Source organism: Hyla sarda, chromosome 8 (assembly GCF_029499605.1).
Source record: "Hyla sarda isolate aHylSar1 chromosome 8, aHylSar1.hap1, whole genome shotgun sequence".
Classification (NCBI taxonomy): domain Eukaryota; kingdom Metazoa; phylum Chordata; class Amphibia; order Anura; family Hylidae; genus Hyla; species Hyla sarda.
In genome coordinates, this window is record NC_079196.1 from 220,398,931 (window position 1) to 220,420,899 (window position 21,969).

General features: G+C 43.0%; 1 protein-coding gene across 8 annotated transcripts in view; it reads left to right on the forward strand.

The window, feature by feature from the left end:
• SEPTIN12 (septin 12) overlaps positions 1 to 21,491 on the forward strand; it is a 220,580-nt gene extending 199,089 nt beyond the window's left edge. For all 8 annotated transcript variants that reach the window (XM_056533384.1, XM_056533385.1, XM_056533386.1 and 5 more), the window contains 8 exons: positions 153 to 269; positions 367 to 448; positions 4,045 to 4,182; positions 5,587 to 5,704; positions 5,923 to 6,018; positions 10,966 to 11,062; positions 16,794 to 16,845; positions 20,163 to 21,491. In XM_056533384.1, the coding sequence (XP_056389359.1) occupies positions 153 to 269; positions 367 to 448; positions 4,045 to 4,182; positions 5,587 to 5,704; positions 5,923 to 6,018; positions 10,966 to 11,062; positions 16,794 to 16,845; positions 20,163 to 20,286 (824 nt within the window). In that variant the 3' untranslated portion in view covers positions 20,287 to 21,491. The remainder of the gene's footprint in view (positions 1 to 152; positions 270 to 366; positions 449 to 4,044; positions 4,183 to 5,586; positions 5,705 to 5,922; positions 6,019 to 10,965; positions 11,063 to 16,793; positions 16,846 to 20,162) is intronic.
• Positions 21,492 to 21,969: the final 478 nt, after the last annotated feature.

Genomic DNA, 21,969 nt, shown 5'->3' on the forward strand with positions numbered 1-21,969 from the left:
CCGGCTGTTGCAAAACTACAATTCCCAGCATGCCCGGACAGCCAACGGCTGTCCGGGCATGCTGGGAGTTGTAGTTTTGCAACAGCCGGAGGTCCACAGTTTGGAGACCACAGACGTTCTCCATTCTGAAGACGTTTTTTCATTGTTTCTAGGTCAGAGCGGACTGGGCAAATCCACCCTTGTGAATACCCTGTTCAAGTCAAAGGTCATCCGCAAAACTCCGGGCGCCGGGATTCCCAAGACTTTGGAAATGAAAGCGGTCAGTCAAGGTGAGATGTCGTCTGGACCCGGACTAGAACCCAACCTTGTGGAGATACGGTAGAGCCGTGATGTCATATTGACCGTCTTTACTCTGTCCGTCCGCAGTGATCGAGGAGAGAGGGATGGAGATGAGGCTGACGGTGATCGACACGCCAGGATTCGGGGATCAGATCAATAACCAAAACTGGTAAACACAATACTGTCAACTGTTCTAGATCACTAGCATGTCATGGGTTCTAGAGCTACCTCTAGGCTGATGGAGTCCTAGCTTGTCCTTGATGTGATGGGTTACATACTGTATATTGTAACCTGACATTGTAGAAGAAATTCTTTATCCATTCTAGATTCATCAAGAACAGTATATACTAAAATGAAGGTTTAGAGGTGTCTGTATACTGTTATAGACTCATCATGCAGAATTAATACTCCAGAAATTATCTAGCCTGAGTTCTAGACTAAAATTAATATCATTGCCTCCTATTCTAGATCATGCTGGAATCAGCATGTTCTGGTGGTACTAGTAGACTGATGTCGTTCTAGATTTTCCTAGATGGGATGGATTACATACTCTATATTGTAACCTGATGCTGTAGAAGAAATTCTTCATCCATTCTAGATTCATCAAGAACAGTATATACTAAAATGAAGGTCTATAGGTGTCTGTATACTCTTTTGGACTCATCATGCTAAATTGTAGCCTTGAGTTCTAGACTAAAATTGATATCATTGCCTCCTATTCTAGATCATGCTGGAACCAGCATGTCCTGGGTTCTGGGACTACTAGTAGACTGATGTCATTCTAGATTGTCCTAGATGTGATGGATTACATGCTGTATGTTGCTGGAGCTGTAGGAGAAATTATTCATCCAATCTAGACTCATCAAGAACAGTATATACTAAAATGAAGGCAGTCTGAAGATCTAGAGGCGTCTGTATACGGTTATGGACTCATCCTGCAGAATTAATACTGCAGAAATTATCTAGCCTGGGTTCTAGACTAAAACTGATTTAATTGCCTCCTATTCTAGATCATGCTGGAATCGGCATGTTCTGGGGCTACTAGTAGACCGATGTCGTTCTAGGTTGTCCTAGATGTGATGGATTACATACTGTCTATTGCTGGAGCTTTAGGAGAAATTCTTCATCCAATCTAAACTCATCAAGAACAGTATATACTAAAATGAAGACAGTCTGAAGATCTAGAGGTGTCTGTATGTCTGAGGTCACTATATACTGTTACAGACTCATCACGCAAAATTAGTACTCCAGACATCATGTAGCCCTGTGTTCTAGACTGAAATTTATATGATTGCCTCCTATTCTAGATCATACTGAAATCAGCATGTCCTTGGTTCTGTAGCTACCAGTAGGCTGATGTTGTTCTAGGTTGTCCTAGATGTGATGGATTACAAACTGTATATTGTAACCCGAGCTGTAGAAGAAATTCTTCATCCGTTCTAGATTCATCAAGAACAGGATATACTAAAATGAAGGTCTCTATGTGTCTGTATACTGTTATAGACTCATCATGCAGAATGAATACTCCAGAAAGGATATAGCCTGAGTTCTAGAGTAAAATTAATATAATTGCCTCTTGTTCTAGATCATGCTGGAATCAGCATGTCCTGGGTTCTGGGGCTACGAGTAGACTGATGTCGTTCTAGGTTGTCCTAGATGTGATGGATTACATACTGTACATTGCTGGAGCTGTATGAGAAATTCTTCATCCAATCTAGACTCATCAAGAACAGTATATACTAAAATGAAGGCAGTCTGAAGATTTAGAGGTGTCTGTATAGTGTTATGGACTCATCATTCAGGATTAATAATCCAGAAATGAAATAGCCTGAGTTCTAGACTAAAGTTGATATCATTGCCTCCTATTCTAGATCATGCTGGAATCAGTGTGTCCTGGGTTCTGGGGCTACTAGTAGGCTGATGTCGTTCTGGGTCATCTTAGATGTGATGGATTACATACTGTACGTTGCTGGAGCTGTATGAGAAATTCTTCATCCAATCTAGATTCATCAAGAACAGTATATACCAAAATGAAGGCAGTCTGAAGATCTAGAGGTGTCTGTATGACTGATGTTGCTGTATACTGTTATAGACTCATCATGTAAAATTAGTACTCCAGACATCATGTAGCCCTGAGTTCTAGACTAAATTTGATATAATTATCCTGTTCTAGATCATGCTGGAACCAGCATTGTCCTTGGCTCTGGAGCTACCAGTGGGCTGATGTTGTTTTAGGTTGTCATAGACGTGATGGATTATATACTGTATATTGCTGAAGCTGTACTAGAAATTCTTCATCAGATCTAGACTCACCAAGAACAGTATACACTAAAATAAATGCAGTCTGAAGATCTAGAGGTGTCTATATACTGTTATGGACTCATCATGCAAAATTAGCTGAGTTCTAGACTAAAGTTGACATCATTGCCTCCTGTTCTAGATCAAGATCCAGGATCTAACCATCCATGATGTTTTGTGTATTATTTTCTGCCAGGAAGATTAGTTTTACCTAGAACTATGACACTGATTAAAATGGTACCTTCTGTGTCTGGATCTGTTGCTCTGTTGAGGACATATCTTTATTTTTCAAAATATGCAAATAAGCAGTCTGTGGGCATGGGCGGGGCTCCGCCCATGCCCCAGACTGCTCATTTGCATATTCTGAAAAATAAATATATCTCCTCAATGGAGTGACGGATCCAGACACAGACGGTACCATTTTAATCCCTGTCACCCGCACTACCAGCCGGTACAGCACGATAGTGTGGGTGAAACGTGTGACAGGTTTCCTTTAAGGCTTGATCCTCATTATGACACGGGCACCTATGATGTCATAGAGAGAGTGACATAATCATGCATGTGATGTCATATGCCAAAATGGCAGTCAGTGTAGCCCCATTGATGCATTTAAAGAATGATGTGAACCATTGTGTATCATTAATTAGGGTACTGGTCTTTTCAAGTTTGGTTCTAGGTCCTAACAAGATAATAGTTGTCAATGGGACAAGTTCTACTGATTCTTTCAAGCTTGATTCTAGGTCTACCAAGAAGAGTGTCAATAGGACACATTCTACTGGTCCTTTCAAGTTTGGTTCTAGGTCTACCTAGAAAAGTGTCAATGAGACACGTTCTACTGGCCTTGCCAAATTTGGTTTTAGGTCCTACCAAGATAATTGTTGTCAATGGGACATGTTCTACCGATTCTTTAAAGCTTGGTTTTAGGTCTACCAAGAAACCTGTTGTCAATGAGACACATTCTACTGGTCCTTTCAAGCTTGGTTCTAGGTCTACCAAGAAAAGTGTTATTGGGACACATTCTACTGGTCCTTTCAAGCTTGGTTCTAGGTCTACTACGAAAATTGTTGTTAATGGGACATGTTCTACTGGTCCTTTCAATCTTAGTTCTAGGTCTACCAAGAAAATTGTTGTTTATGGGACATTTTCTGCTACCTTGAAGAAAAACTAGGATTACCATTGCCTTGCTTATGTTTTGGCCTAGAAAGATATATATATATATATATATATATATATATATATATATATATATATATACATATATTCTGTTCTTCACCTTTCACAGATAACACTTACTGAGGTCACAGTATCCCGGGTTCTAGATCCAAATCTTCAAAGAGATTGTCATTGTGACTTGTTCTAAGAGCAGTGACTACTTCATACCATGCTCCATGGCCATGCCCTAGATATGATCTATGAGGAACAATATTTTCTAGGCTCATTGTCTCTATCTCTTCTATGATGTTCTAGTTGGGACCCAATCATCAAGTACATCCATGAGCAATACGAGAAATACCTGAGAGAGGAGATCCTGGTCAACAGGAAGCGCAGAATCCCAGACTCCCGTATCCACAGCTGCATCTACTTCATTCCCCCTACAGGTCACTGGTGAGTAGTGTTATCAAGTATCGGGGGACGCCGTTCCTCGAAGGGGGGATCCACATCTGTCAACTACGTAACTTATCCCACCTTAAATTAAATTTTGATTCTATTGCCGGTAAAACTTTGAAATGTAATATCTATCGAATACACTAGGGATGTCCTGATACCATTTTTTAAGACTGAGTACATGTAGCGGTACTTTTTTTCAACTAGCTAGAAGCCCCCAGTAGGTAGGTAGATGGGGTATCACTACCTATTAGGTAGAAACCCCCCCCCCCCCCAAAGTAGGTAGGTAGGGAATCCCCTCTATTAGGCAGAAGCCCCCCAGTAATTAGGTAGGTAGGAAATCCCCCTATTAGGTACAAGCCCCTAGAAGAAAGGTAGGTAGGGAACCTTCTACTTTTAGCTAGAAGCCCCCCAGTAAGTAGGTAGGAAATCAACCCTTTTAGGTGGAAGCTCCACAGTAGTTAGGTAGTCAGGTAGGTAGGGAACTTCCTATCAGGTATAAGCCCCCAGTAGTTAGATGGTAAGGTTTTTATGGAACCCCCCCCTGCCCTATTAGCTAGTCAGGTAGTTAGTAGTTGGGTAGTCAGGTAGGTAGGGAATCTCCTATTAGGCATACGCCCCTAGTAGTTAGGTAGTCAGGTAGGTAGGGAATCTCCTATTAGGTATAAGCCCCCAGTAAGTAGGTAGTCAGGCGGGGTAGGTAATCCCCCTTATTAGGTATAAACCCCCAGCAGGAAGGTAGTCAGAAAGGTAGGTCATCCCCTGTATTAGGTAGAAGCCCCCTGTAGGGAGGTAGTCAGGTAGGAAACCTCCTATTAGGTATAAGCCCCCAGTAAGTAGATAGTCAGAAAGGTAGGTCATCCCCTGTATTAGGTAGAAGCCCCCTGTAGGGAGGTAGGCAGGTAAGAAACCTCCTACTAGGTAAAATCCCCCAGTAAGTGGGTAGTCAGGCAGGTAGGTAATCCCCCGTATTAGCTAGAAGCCCCGGTAGGTAGTGTTAGGTGGGGAACTTCCTATTAGGTAGATGCTCCCATTAGGTTCCCCAAAAAGTCTTCTCCAAAAGAAAATAGTAAAAATCCCTCTTCCCTTCCCTTCGCTCCCTTTGGAGGCCCGGCATCCTTCGCCCTGTTAGTAGTGCAGGACCTTCTCCTCCAAGCCAGAGTGGTGCAGGACCTGCCGCACAATGAAATGACGTCATCACACGGCAGGTCCTGCACCACTCCAATGAAGAGGTGTCAGCAGGGGAACGCAGGGAAGGCGAGAGGGATTCTTAGATTTTCTTATGGTAATAGGATGGGTATCGGGGTTAGTACAAGTGATCGAGCAAATGTCCAGTATCGGCGCCAATACCAGTACGACCAGTATGGCAGCCTCGTAACTTATTACATTGATTGTCACCAACAGGCTGAGACCGCTGGACCTCGAATTCATGAAACGTCTGGGCCGTATAGTGAACGTAGTTCCGGTCATCGCTAAAGCGGACACGCTAACGCTGGAGGAGAGGGAGGAGTTCAAACAGAGAGTAAGTATCCAATGACCTGGGGAACCTATAGCAGTGGTCTCCAAACTGTGGACCTCCAGCTGTTGCAAAACTACAACTCCCAGCATGCCCGGACAGCCAGCGGCTGTCCGGGCATGCTGGGAGTTGTAGTTTTGCAACAGCTGGAGGTCCTCAGTTTGGAGTCTACTGGCTGCTCAGAAGAAGACATCCCCTTTTACACTATTGTATGTTTCCTGCAGATAAGGAAGGACCTGCAGACCCACGGAATCAGTGTATACCCCCAACCAGAGCTGGACGAAGACCCCACAGAGGCGTTACTGAACGAAAAGATCCGGGTGAGCAGACAATCAATACAATCGTTATCCAGATCGGAAGAGAAGGCTGTCTTCTGGGCATGCTGGGAGTTGTAGTTTCGCAACAGTTGAAGGCACACACTGCTTTAGAGAAAGCCCCATGGACATAGACACAATGAACATCTCCAGGCCATATTCCTGGTATGGGGGGGGAAGCTTGTGAGCATGCTCTGTGATCTGTGCAGGGGTTATTCTATAAAGGAGGGGGAGGCCGAGCTCCTATTGTCTTCTCTATCTACCGGCGTCCCCTTTTTACTGTAATGCTGTAATCATGCAGTTTTCGCTTTAGCCACTAGGGCCTACAACTAAGCTGAGACTTCTGTGATGATAAGGAGGAGGATGCTGGAGAGCGATCCGTACAGAACAGGAAGTCTCAGCTTAGGCCGCGTTCACATGTGTCCGGCTCAGGGAACGCAGCCTATACTCGCCACAACTGATGAGAAAAGTTGTTTAGGAAACGGCGTTCTTTACCGTGCATACGGGACAGGGGAACGCAGCAAAGAAGCGCCATGACTGGGGCCCATGCGGCATATGCCAACGCCCAGAGTCCAACCTGGGGCGTGAACTGTCCTATTCAAATCAATGGGATCGGTCCTATAATGAGTTTCTTCTCCCCGGTGCGGTAAATGCCGCGGGACGATGGGCATAGGTAAAGGGCGCCTTAGTTTTAGGCCCTAGTGGCCAAAATGAGAATTGCAAGATTTCAGGATTATTTTTGATAATGTAGAAAATTAGAAAAAAAGAAATAATAATAATAATAAAATAAATAAATATAACTATATATATATATATATATATATATATATATATATATATATATGTATATATATATTTATAAAAGGGTGCGTTCACACAGCCGTCTGTCCCTGTTTTTTTTTTATCCCCATTTCGGTTCCGTTCTTGCAGGCTGTAAACGGATTAAAAACGGTTTTAAAAAAAATCCCATTCATGTCAATGGGATTTTTTAGCAATCCGTTTATATCCGTTTGTACCCGTCTGCGCTCATTTCCGTTTTTTTGGATGGCAGAAAAAACGCCAGAGGCAGTATTTTTTCTTCCGTCCAAAAAAAACTGAAAAAAAAGACAGATACAGTAAATTTAAGATTGAAGTCTATGGAAAATGGAGGAGCCTTTAATGTCATCCGTTTGCATCCGTTTTTTCAATCCTTTTTTTCAATCCGTTTTTACTTCTGAGCGTGCTCAGAACAAAAAAAAATGTTTTTTGGGTTTACTAACTGAACAATAACAGATCCAAATTGATACAAATGGATAACGTCCTTTTGCATCCGTTATTGCAGTTTTTTGTTTGTTTTTTTGACGGGAGAAGAAGGGGTCTAGACAGCCGTGTGAACGCAGCCTAAGCAAAAGGACCCGGGACCGGGGTCCCAGAGACCTGCCTGCACCATATTTACCTTTACTTGCTGTTTTGGAGGTGCTGCTCTATACCCGTTTAATATACAGTGATCCCTCAACTTACAATGGCCTCAACATACAATGGTTTCAACATACATTGGTCTTTTCTGGACCATCGTAAGTTGAAACCAGACTCAACATACAATGTACGGACAGTCCAGATCTGTGAAACGTGTCAATGGCTGGAAGAACCGACCAAGCAAAATGGGCATTCACTGGTAAAACCCCTGTATTACTGAAGTGTATGCACTGACTGGTGTCTGGTAGCGCCCCCTACAGTACAGGGAGGTATTACATGTTTTTTACTCTTTACCTGTATTACTGAAGTGTATGCACTGACTGGTGTCTGGTAGCGCCCCATACAGTACAGGGAGGTATTACATGTTCTGTACTCTTTACCTGTATTACTGAAGTGTATGCACTGACTGGTGTCTGGTAGCGCCCCCTACAGTACAGGGAGGTATTACATGTTCTGTACTCTTTACCTGTATTACTGAAGTGTATGCACTGACTGGTGTCTGGTAGCGCCCCCTACAGTACAGGGAGGTATTACATGTTCTGTACTCTTTACCTGTATTACTGAAGTGTATGCACTGACTGGTGTCTGGTAGCACCCCCTACAGTACAGGGAGGTATTACATGTTCTGTACTACTCTTTACCTGTATTACTGAAGTGTATGCACTGACTGGTGTCTGGTAGCGCCCCCTACAGTACAGGGAGGTATTACATGTTCTGTACTCTTTACCTGTATTACTGAAGTGTATGCACTGACTGGTGTCTGGTAGCGCCCCCTACAGTACAGGGAGGTATTACATGTTCTGTACTACTCTTTACCTGTATTACTGAAGTGTATGCACTGACTGGTGTCTGGTAGCGCCCCCTACAGTACAGGGAGGTATTACATGTTCTGTACTCTTTACCTGTATTACTGAAGTGTATGCACTGACTGGTGTCTGGTAGCGCCCCCTACAGTACAGGGAGGTATTACATGTTCTGTACTACTCTTTACCTGTATTACTGAAGTGTATGCACTGACTGGTGTCTGGTAGCGCCCCCTACAGTACAGGGAGGTATTACATGTTCTGTACTCTTTACCTGTATTACTGAAGTGTATGCACTGACTGGTGTCTGGTAGCGCCCCCTACAGTACAGGGAGGTATTACATGTTCTGTACTACTCTTTACCTGTATTACTGAAGTGTATGCACTGACTGGTGTCTGGTAGCGCCCCCTACAGTACAGGGAGGTATTACATGTTCTGTACTCTTTACCTGTATTACTGAAGTGTATGCACTGACTGGTGTCTGGTAGCGCCCCCTACAGTACAGGGAGGTATTACATGTTCTGTACTACTCTTTACCTGTATTACTGAAGTGTATGCACTGACTGGTGTCTGGTAGCGTCCCCTACAGTACAGGGAGGTATTACATGTTCTGTACTACTCTTTACCTGTATTACTGAAGTGTATGCACTGACTGGTGTCTGGTAGCGTCCCCTACAGTACAGGGAGGTATTACATGTTCTGTACTCTTTACCTGTCCCAGGGTTAGTTGCTCCTTTGGACATCAGGTGAAGGCGACTCCATTACTTTTTTAGGACATTTCGTGTTCTGTACAGGACCCTGAAGAAGCTCTTGTCCTCTACATAGACCAGTGTTTCCCAAGCAGGGTGCCACCAGCTGTTGCAAAACTACAACTTCCAGCATGCCCGGACAGCCTTCGGCTGTCCGGGCATGCTGGGAGTTGTAGTTTTGCAACAGCTGGAGGCTCCCTGCTTGGGAAACACTGACATAGACAGTGATTTACAGCTCCCAGCAGATCTTTATTACTTTTATATATAAGGATTTGCTTTATCTATATTAGTTTTCTACTTATTTTTCTTTAATCCTCACTTTTTCCTATTTTTGGATGACATTTTGGTGCCTTTAGAACCAGTTACCAGGTTTCCATAGAGTTCTGGTCTCAACATACAATGGTTTCAACATACAATGGTCGTCCCAGAACCAATTAATATTGTAACTTGAGGGACCACTGTATATATATGTCATTGTCTGATGACACGTTCCATCTAAGGTGACCAGATAAATGATGGCTGAATATGACAATTTTAGTTTGACCAGCTGATCATCTAATGCAGTGCTTCCCAACCAGGGTGCCTCCAGCTGTGTCAAGACTACAACTCCCAGCATGCCCCGAATACCTTCAGCTCTTACAGATTCCCTTGGTTGCAATGCATTTCGGTGTTCCGCCTCTTATTTCAGGAGAATCCTGGTATTCCACATCTCTGCTTGCTGGCAGTGAACGGGAAAAAACCTTTTACACCAGTGTTTCCAAACCAGGGTGTCTCCAGCTGTTGCAAAACTACAACTTCCGGCATGCCCAGACAGCCAACATCCAACGTTTTGCAACATTCGGAGGTCCACAGTATGAGAGATCACTGGAATAGGCGGTACCATTTAATCTTGGGGGATATCCATATTAACCCTTGCCACACCTATCGTATACAACAGTGTATAGACAGCCTCTGGCTGGGAGTGGCAGTTTTGCAACAGCTGGAGGCACCCTGGTTGGGAAACATTGGTATAGAAGGTTTTCCACTTGTTCCTGTTCACTGCCAGCAAGCAGAGATCTGGAACACCAGGATTCTCCTGCAATAAGAGACAAAACCCCATGATGCATTGCAACCAAGGGAATCTGTAAGACGCAGCCCCTGTAGTGTTATCCAGGAAAAAACTTTTTATAAATATATATATATGAACTGGCTCCAGAAAGTTAAACAGATTTGTAAATTACTTCTATTAAAAAATCTTAATCCTTTCAGTAGTTATGAGCTGCTGAAGTTGAGTTCTTCTTTTCTGTCTAAGTGCTCTCTGATGACACCTGTCTCGGGAACCGCCCAGTTTAGAAGCAAATCCCCATAGCAAACCTCTTCTACTCTGTGCAGTTCCCGAGACAAGCAGAGATGTCAGCAGAGAGCACTGTTACCAGACAGAAAAGAACAACTCAACTTCAGCAGCTGATAAATATTGAAAGGATTAAGATTTTTTTAATAGAAGTAATTTACACATCTGTTTAACGTTCTGGAGCCAGTTGAGATATATATATATATATATATATATATATATATATATATATATATATATAAAAGTTTTTTCCTGGAATACCCCTTTAAGACAGTTGGGGCATGCTAGGAGTTGTAGTCTTGCAACAGCTGTAGGCACCCTGGTTAGGAAACATTGCCCCCGGAAGGATAACCTGCATTTTTTGTCTCTCTCTCTCTCTCTCTCTGTTTGCTGTCAGTGAATGTAAACATCCTTCCAAGACTGAACACCCATCTGACATAAGCTGAGAGTTCGTTACAATGTTTCAGTGCAGTCAGACCTCAACACAAGCCAGGACTCCAGAGCGATAGCTCCTCCCTTCACTGATACATTGCAGCAAACTCCTCAGCGGTGTGACTAAGCAGGATGTCGTTCTCGTGTACCATATATAACCGGATCCACGTTTCGCCCTTGCAGCAGAAGATTCCCTTTGCCGTAGTGGGGACGGACGAGGAGCATCAGATCAATGGCAGGAGGATCCTGGGACGGAAGACCAAGTGGGGCATCATAGAAGGTGAGGCCGCGTCCATGGTGGGATCATCTTCTCCGAGCACAAGTATCACCATAGAGCAGTGCTCTCCAACCTGCGGACCTCCAGATGTTGCAAAACTACAACTCCCAGCATGCCCGGACAGCCAACGGCTGTCCGGGCATGCTGGGAGTTGTAGTTTTGCAACATCTGGAGGTCCGCAGGTTGAAGACCACTGCCATAGAGTATATATATATATATATATATATATATATATATATATATATATTGGTTATAGTGTAGGGTATATTGGTGTTAATCCTTAATTGTCGTGACGCCAGGGGGAGGTTTCCTCAATGTAATGGTCCCACCGCCAACCGTCCCACAAACGGCACAGATGTCCACAGCAGATTTTCGGAAGTAAACTTGAAGTAACTTTACTGTATATTTTATGCAACGCCATGGAACACAACAGTCTTTTACGAGTGAACCGGAATACAGGTTCCTCACAGGTCTTCTGGGACTCCGGGATCAATGAGCTTTGATGTTAGCCACTGTGCTACTATTTTTAGGAGATTTGAGTTTCTAGTAGTCACACAGGATTCGGTAGTTTGAGCTTTGAGTAACTCACGTTTAGTGGCTGCGGATAGAGACGAGCGAACTTACAGTAAATTCGATTCGTCACGAACTTCTCGGCTCGGCAGTTGATGACTTTATCCTGCATAAATGAGTTCAGCTTTCAGTTGCTCCGGTGGGCTGGAAAAGGTGGATACAGTCCTAGGAAAGAGTCTCCTAGGAATGTATCCACCTTTTCCAGCCCATGGGAGCACCGGAAAGCTGAACTCATTTATGCAGGAAAAGTCATCAACTGCCGAGCCGAGAAGTTCATGACGAATCGAATTTACTGTAAGTTCGCTCATCTCTAGCTGCGGATTCCTAGGCTTTGGGCCTAGCTTGAATTGATGATTGTGCTGAGATGAATGTGCTTTCTTTAAATGGGCACTGTCACCCACTTTATTTTTTGATATGTTGTAGTACTTATGTACTACAACATATCTCTAATATACATTTATTTTTATTTTTTTTCATTAAAAAGGTTTAATTTACATAAAAAAAACGGCCACTGAAAAAGGACTGATTTTGGAGCGGCAATCAGACCTTTTTCAGTTAGTCTGCACTCGCTCCCTGCCTGTCAATCAGACAGACGGGAGCGAGCGCATTGGCTCCCCGGCCACTGGCTGGGAGGCCACTCCTCCCGCACATCGCCGCCGCCACCTCATTGCCGCCACTGTCCCTGCACGCCCGCTGCCGGACTCTGCAGTAAGTGTAATGAGGGAACGGGGTATGCGGAGCGGTGGTTGGGGGGGAGGAGGGAACGGGGTATGTGGGGCGGTGGTTGGGGGGAGGAGGGAACGGGGTATGCGGGGCGGTGGTTGGGGGGGAGGAGGGAACGGGCTAGTGCCGTAGCGGGGGGGGGGGGTGGGGGGCGTGCTAGCAAAAAAAAAAAAAATAGGATGGTGGGAGCTACCCTTTAAGTGCCAGGAACAAGAGAGAGAATTTAGTGGCAGCAGCCCCTTATATATTAAGGGGTGGGACAAAGCTCATTGGTCAGCAGAACCTGTCAGTTATGAACCCAGTGAACTCTGGGTATCACATGACCCAAAGGTCCTTGAACCATAATACAATTAATTGAAGGCACGTGACCTCAAAGGTCCTATACAGAGATATTCCTATATATATATATATATATATATATATATATATATATATATATATACATACATACATTAAATACCAGTTATATGAGGCGACTAGTTAGTCCTAAGGGAGAGCCCTATTGTCATGGAGGGACTCTGGCTGTGGGGACTCTAGACAAAGGGACAGGACCAGGTCCTGTACCGGGACACCACATATATGTGGTGCAGCGCAGATGTAATTACCCGAAGGGCAGATGGCATTAACCCCTTGTGCATGGGCGTGATTTAGCCTTAACCAGGGGTTAAGTCCTGGGGGGAAAAAAACGTGGGAACCCAAGATTTCCACTTAATGGGGTACTCTCCTCTAGACATCGGAACAAGATGTCTGATTGCAGGGGGCCCACCGCTGGGGACCCCCGCATTCTTCCTGCTACACCCGGCATTCATTTAGAGCGTTGGGTGCAGCGCCGGAGGCTCGTGATGTCATGGCCACAGCCCCTCAATGCAAGTCTATGGGAGGGGGCATGACGGCCGTGATGTCACGAGCCTCTGCCCCCTTTTGCCAGTCATTCAGCACGGAGCGAAGTTCACTCCATGCCCGAATGTCTGGGGTGCCACGAGATCGCGGGGGTCCCTTTGGATAGGGGATAAGATGTCTAGGGGCAGAGAACCCCTTTAAGGGCTGGTCCTGCAGGACTCCTGCTAATGGGAACTGCGTTCCTGCTGTGGAAAAAGTGCAGGAACTCCATTTCCATGAGTTCCTGCAGGACTTGAGCCCTGGCCTTAACAACCCGAAGGTAATACCGCTGGATCCTGGGCTAGGCACAGGGGGCAATAAAGACTCCGACGCCAAGTTACGGACAACGATAGCTTTACTGCGGGTAGACAGATGGTAAAGTCTATACAGTTCAGCCAGGGCCCAAGGAGGCGACCAGTGACACCGAGACCTCGCAGGATTGCTGGGACTTGTAGTAGACAGGAGAATTTAGTGCCGGCCACGCTGAATAGACAGAAGACTTGACTGACAGGGCAGTGACTTTACCTTACTGTGCACTTGGCTTGAGGCCTCCATTGCTCTGGACACAGACCACAGGCCCGACTGAACTGGAAAAAAAGAGAGAAGCTCCACCCAGGGTTTATATGGGGGAGACTAGCAGGGAGCCCATTGGTCACCTTTGGGGTCAGCTGGTCACAAGTACATCCTGGGTAATAATCACATGACACATTTTATTAAAGATACATTACACAATAAAATAAATAACAAATGTACATGGGGGAAAACAACTGCAGGGGGCCCTGGGGACACTGAGGGACACTGCCTGACAGAGCAGGAGAGTACAGGGAAACACCATCCCGTACTTGGCCACCACATATATATACACACTCTGTGTACGTCCAGTATAGGACCTGCTTCTTTCTCCCAACAGCTATAGATTACTAGGCGTGGATGCCAGGCGTTCCCTATAGCCTGTCGTCTGCCCCCCTCCTCTGCAGCATCTGCGCTCCATCATGGGGAGATCTATCCCAGGTCATGAGCCGAGCAAGCGATGACAGAGGCTTTCCAGCTGCTGCCTGACATTGAGCTTACAGTGCTGGAAAGAGACGTCTCCCGCTCTATAGGACATCCCTGAAGACACCTAAAACCCTATTGCAGTGTTTCCCCAACCAGGGTGCCTCCAGCTGTTGCAAAACTACAACTCCCAGCATGTCCGGACAGCCGTTGGCTGTCCGGACATGCTGGGAGTTGTAGTTTTGCAACAGCTGAAAGCATATTGGTTGGGAAATACTTAACTGGAGAATGATGGGATGTGGCGGTGATCTTAGGCCATGTTCACACGACAGCATTTCCAAATGGAAATAAACAGATGTAATTAATAACAATATTTATTAAACAATAAGTAAATTATAAAAAATAATAATAATAATTAAGAATAAACAATAATAATAATTACATAATAAAATAATAAATAACCAATAAGAAGTAAATGATGAATAATAATATGAATACTTAATAATAATAATAATAATAATAATAATAAATATTACTATATATATATATATATATATATATATTAATAATTATCACGGTAATATATATATATATATATATATATGATTATTATTATATATAAAATAAATAATAATAATAATAATAATAAATATTAGTATTATTATTCATCATTTACTAATTGTTTATTTATTATTGTATTATGTAACTATTTGTTGTTGTTTATTCTTATTAATAATAGTAATTAAAAAAAGAATAAGCAATAATAATTACATAATATAATAATAATAAATAGCCAATAAGAAGTAAATGTTATAATAATATTAATACTTAATAATAAATAATACCAAATATTAATATTCATCATTTACTTCTTATTGTTAATTTATTATTATTTTATGCAATTATTGTCTATTCTTAATTATTATTAATAATAAAAATTTATAAAAAATGATAAATAAGCAAGAAAAAGTAAATTATAGTAAAAATATACATAAACAATAATAAAGAAATAAAAAACAACAATAATTAATAAGAGTAAACAATAATAATGATAACCAAAAATTATTTTAAAAAAACACAATATAATAATAATAATAATTATTATTATTATTATTATTATTATTATTAATAAAAAAAAGATAATAATAATAATAAACAATAAAATACCTCCCTAGATCCAAAAAGCATAAATAATTGCATAACTAATATCCAATACTAAAAAGCATAACTAATACCCAATCAGAAAATGTATTTAATGCTGAAATGTCTTTCAATCTGGCATCTGATAATCCAGAAAATTGACAGACAGGCAAATTGAAGTCTCCATAGGGAAGTATAATTTCTTCTGTTTAAAATAAGGGAGAGATTGTTTTTTAACCTTTGCTTTGCCAGTAAATACATCATCTTTAAAGGGGTATTCCAGGAAAAAACTTATATATATATATATATATATATATATATCAACTGGCTCCAGAAAGTTAAACAGATTTGTAAATTACTTCTATTAAAAAATCTTAATCCTTTCAGTACTTATGAGCTTCTCAAGTTAAGGTTGTTCTTTTCTGTCTAAGTGCTCTCTGATGACACATGTCTCGGGAACCGCCCAGTTTAGAAGCAAATCCCCATAGCAAACCTCTTCTAAACTGGGCAGTTCCCGAGACATGTGTCATCAGAGAGCACTTAGACAGAAAAGAACAACCTTAACTTTAGAAGCTCATAAGTACTGAAAGGATTAAGATGTTTTAATAGAAGTAATTTACAAATCTGTTTAACTTTCTGGAGCCAGTTGAGATATAAAGTTTTTTCCTGGAATACCCCTTTAATGACAATAGAAGATATTTTTTTTTTGCTTGTAGTACCACTTTCCAACAGCAGTGTTTTCCATAGACCTCAATGCAACAGCGCCCCCAGCTGAAATTTAGTTGAGTACCTGTATATATCATATATTGTTACAGAATCTAGTTCGGTGTTTCCCAACCAGTGTGGCTCCAACTGTTGCAAAACTACAACTCCCACCATGCCTGGACAGCCGAAGGCTGTCCAGGCATGCTGGGAGTTGTAGTTTTGCAACAGCTGGAGGCACCTTGATTGGGACATACCACCCTAGAGCCAAAAAAAAAACATAAATATTTGAATTAGTACAAGTGAAAGTGAAGTGAAAATTAATTTAATCTTTAATCTGGCATCTGATAATCCAGAAAGTCATCTGAAGGTCAAATCCCATTTAACTATTTTTTTTGCCCCTGTTAACAAATTACCAGATAAGTCCTTAGTTCCTGTAATGTGGGGAGGGGGCAGCATTCACATACAGATAAGACCCCGGCAGACCACCATTGTTCATGTGAGGGGAGGAGGGAGGGATCATCCGGGAAGGATTTAGGCAGGAGAAGCCCTATAGAGCAGCTATGTTAAAGGAACAACCCACAAAAGGGCTATTATTATGGGGGGGGGGGGGGGGTCATTTGTCATGTAAAGGTGGGAAATCCTTTGAAGTTCTATAGATCGGAATGTGAATGGATTAGGGAGTGTTCTGTACCCTCTACTAACGTTCCGTGTTTCTTTGTTGCAGTGGAAAACACGTCGCACTGCGAATTTGCCAATCTGAGAGATTTGCTTATCAGGTGAGTTTATAGTGTACATTTATTTATTTTATTTTTTTTTATTTGAATTTCAGAATTCTAAAAAAAAATAAAAAAAATAATAAATATATATATATATATATATATTCATTCACAGAAATGGTGCGGCACTCCAATATGGCAAAAAAAAGTGAATTTATTCTCTCACGTCAAAATACAAATAGCAACGTTTCAGCTCCTCCATGGAGCCTTTTTTTAGACATCGTTTGTCAAGCATCCTTGAAAAAGGCTCCATGGAGGAGCTGAAACGTTGCTATTTGTATTTTGACGTGAGAGAATAAATTCACTTTTTTTTGCCATATTGGAGTGCCGCACCATTTCTGTGAATGTCTAAATGGACTGAGATCAAGTCTGTGGGGCTGGCACCGTACATTTGTAGGGTGTATTTATATATATATATATATATATATATATATATATATATATATATATACACAGTACAGACCAAAAGTTTGAACACCTTCTCATTCAGAGTTTTCTTTATTTTCATGACTATGAATATTGTAGATTCGCACTGAAGGCATCAAAACTATGAATTATCACATGTGGAATTATAGACATAACGAAAAAAGTGTGAAAATCTGTCATATTCCAGGTTTTAGATTACTACTTTGCACACTCTTGGATTCTCTTGATGAGCTGTAGTCACCTGAAATGGTCTCCAACAGTCTTGAAGGAATTCCCTGAGATTCTTAGCACTTGTTGGCCCTTTTGCCTTCATTGGGTTCAGGTCATCTGGCGCAGCACCCATCACTCTCCTTCTTGGTCAAATAGTCCTTACACAGCCTGGAGGTGTTTGGGGTCATTGTCCTGTTGGTCCAACTAAACGCAAACCGGATGGAATAGCAGCCGCTGCAAGGTGCTGTGGTAGACATGCTGGGTCAGTATGCCTTCAATTGTGAATAAATCCCCAACAGTGTCACCAGCAAAGCCTCCCCCCCCACACACATCACACCTCCTCCCCCCCACACCATCACACCTCCTCCCCCACACCATCACACCTCCTCCTCCACACCAGCACACCTCCTCCTCCACACCATCACACCTCCTCCCCCCCACCATCACACCTCCTCCTCCACACCATCACACCTCCTCCCCACACCATCACACCTCCTCCCCCACACCATCACACCTCCTCCTCCACACCAGCACACCTCCTCCTCCACACCATCACACCTCCTCCCCCACACCATCACACCTCCTCCTCCACACCAGCACACCTCCTCCTCCACACCATCACACCTCCTCCCCCACACCATCACACCTCCTCCCCCACACCATCACACCTCCTCCTCCACACCATCACACCTCCTCCTCCACACCATCACACCTCCTCCTCCACACCATCACACCTCCTCCCCCCCACCATCACACCTCCTCCTCCTCCACACCATCACACCTCCTCCTCCACACCATCACACCTCCTCCTCCACACCATCACACCTCCTCCTCCACATCATCACACCTCCTCCCCCCCACCATCACACCTCCTTCCCCCCACCATCACGCCTCCTCCCCCACACCATCACACCTCCTCCTCCACACCATCACACCTCCTCCCCCACACCATCACACCTCCTCCCCCACACCATCACACCTCCTCCCCCACACCATCACACCTCCTCCCCCACACCATCACACCTCCTCCTCCACACCAGCACACCTCCTCCCCCACACCATCACACCTCCTCCCCCACACCATCACACCTCCTCCTCCACACCAGCACACCTCCTCCTCCACACCATCACACCTCCTCCCCCACACCATCACACCTCCTCCTCCACACCATCACACCTCCTCCCCCACACCATCACACCTCCTCCCCCACACCATCACACCTCCTCCTCCACACCAGCACACCTCCTCCTCCACACCATCACACCTCCTCCCCCACACCATCACACCTCCTCCCCCACACCATCACACCTCCTCCTCCACACCATCACACCTCCTCCCCCACACCATCACACCTCCTCCCCCACACCATCACACCTCCTCCCCCACACCATCACACCTTCTCCTCCACACCATCACACCTCCTCCTCCACACCAGCACACCTCCTCCTCCACACCAGCACACCTGTGAAGTGAAGACCATTTCAGGTGACTACCTCTTGAATCTCAACAAGAGAATGCCAAGAGTGTGCAAAGCAGTAATCAAAGCAAAAGGTGGCTAGAACCTAGAATATGACAGATTTTCACACTTTTTTGTTATGTCTATAATTCCACATGTGATAATTCATAGTTTTGATGCCTTCAGTGAGAATCTACAATATTCATAGTCATGAAAATAAAGAAAACTCTGAATGAGAAGGTGTCCAAACTTTTAGTCTGTACTATATATATATAATTTAATATATATATATTTATATATATATATATATATATATATATATATATCTATATATATATATATATATTTCTATACATACATAAATATCCAAGGAAACATGACCGGGAGAGGTATATGTACATAAAGGGGCTCCAACAATTGGGACCCCCAACAATAATAAAAACAAGGATAATTTGTCCCCCAAGTGAACAGAGTGACAGTGCCGCTGCTCCATTCACTTGTTGGGAGTTGTATTTTTCGCTACATCTGGAGGCTTACAATTTGGAGCCACTGCCCTATTCACAGTATAGGGATAAGTAGTTGATCGGTGGGGCTCCAACCGCTGGGACCCCCAATGATAACAAGAACGAGGGTCAGTTGTCCCCCTAGTGAATACAGCAACAATGCGACTGCTCCATTCACTTGCTGGGAGTTGTAGTGTTTACAATATCTAGAGGTCCACAGTTCCTAAACCACTGCTCTATTCACAGGGTAGGGGATAAGTAGCTGATCGGTAGGGCGCGAACCACTGGGACCCCCAACTATCACAAGAACAAGAGCCAATTATCCCTCCAAGTGAACAGTGCTCTATGCCAATTTTCCCCAATCCTGGGAATAGGGGGGTAACTTATAATTCAAGTTTAACTTCTTGAACCCACACATGTAGAGTTTAGTGGAATGAAATCAACATCTTCATCAATATCTACCTCCTCTTAGAAAGAATGATGGAAAATACACGTAAATACTGATATAGCCGACGGGCTTTGGGCCTGTAACTTTCACTTTCTTTTCCGACTGGCTTTGGGCCTGTAACTTTCACTTTCTTTTCCGACTGGCTTTGGGCCTGTAACTTTCACTTTCTTTTCCAACTGGCTTTGGGACTGTAACTTTCACTTTCTTTTCCGACGGGCTTTGGGCCTGTAACTTTCACTTTCTTTTTGACCCATTTTTGATCTCCTCCTCTAGATCCAACCTGCAGGACCTGAAGGACATAACCCACAACATACACTACGAGTCCTATCGTGTCAGCCGGCTGAACGAGAAGATGAATGGCACTCCATCACAGCTGAAGGAGCCGACCAGCTTATGAGTTGCGGGCAATGCCTCCTGTCTGACGGACATATCTACTCACTGACGGAGCTAATGGACCAACTCAGAGACACCCGAGACAATGGTGGACTTGCCACGACGAGCTCCAATGTATCTGTCAACACTGCCAATATATGTCACAAATACGTCAACGCTGTGCCGAACTTCTCACAGGCATACAACAACTCATCGATAATGCCAGTCACTGCCAGTTCCAGCCAGTCTCCTATACAGCACAACCTTGTAATGGTCAATGTCTACTACTCGTAAATCCGACTATCTGTCAATCCTAAGCAATGGGTATGGGTATGCCAACCTAAACTGGGTGACTGCCACTTGCGTTCCTCAATATTTGGTATATACACCATGTGGTTCTACCAAGTAAACCACAAGGAGGACCATCGATGCTCACTGAAGTTCTTATCCAAACACCATTTTATCGAACCAAGGCTAAGTTGAATGTCTACATGTCACTTTACCAAGGGTATTAAACCAATGTTCCATGATAGTGCCTCTGAATCTGAAAGATACACCATCTCTGGAGAATATCCAATATACCCCACAATGTCATGACTACCAAATTGTCTGGTCAATAGATGGGCATCTCCCGGCACCGCCATCTTGTGTGACTGGCACGGAACCCAGCATATTCCTTGTGTAATGAAATCTATGTTGTCCCACGGGCAGAATGTATGCACCAGATTGTGCCCACTGATTGCTTGACCCATGCCAACAGTCTGTGACCGTAACTTAGTAGCAATATACGACTGCAGTATCGACCAAAAAAAGCGAGAGAGGCTGCCTGGTGTGTGACCTGCGACATTTCTATTTTCCTAAGATGATTTGTATATGTTTCTATGTATAGGACCAAGACTGTAAGGAGAGTAACTCAACATGGAGGCCTTGTAGCTGGGTCACTATGTCGCCGCCCTGCTGGGTGACTGATGTCTAGACGATGGAGAGATTCTTCTATGGAGATAACAGACTTTAAAGTGAACCAGAGAGAGAAAACACATTTATATATAATGTTATGTCACAGATTTTTTTTTCTTTCAGATCTTTTTAAACAATTTATTTACAATCTGAAAATCCTTCATCTTCATCTGTTTTCTATGTAAAGCGAAACCGGGTCCATATTTTATCTGCTTTTATTTTCTATAACTGTTCCCTGAGTCTGAGATTCTCCATAAATAAAAGTAATTCCAGACCAGACTTTATGTATCTCCATGATATATCTAGAACCAGACTTTTATTTTAATACTGCTCCTATATACAAGAATATAACTACTATAATACTGCTCCTATATACAAGAATATAACTACTATAATACTGCTCCTGTATACAAGAATATAACTACTATAATACTGCTCCTATATACAAGAATATAACTACTATAATACTGCTCCTATATACAAGAATATAACTACTATAATACTGCCACCTATATACAAGAATATAACTACTATAATACTGCTCCTATATACAAGAATATAACTACTATAATACTACCTCCTATATACAATAATATAACTACTATAATACTGCTCCTATATACAAGAATATAACTACTATAATACTGCTCCTATATACAAGAATATAACTACTATAATACTCCTCCTATATACAAGAATATAACTACTATAATACTGCCCCTATATACAAGAATATAACTACTATAATACT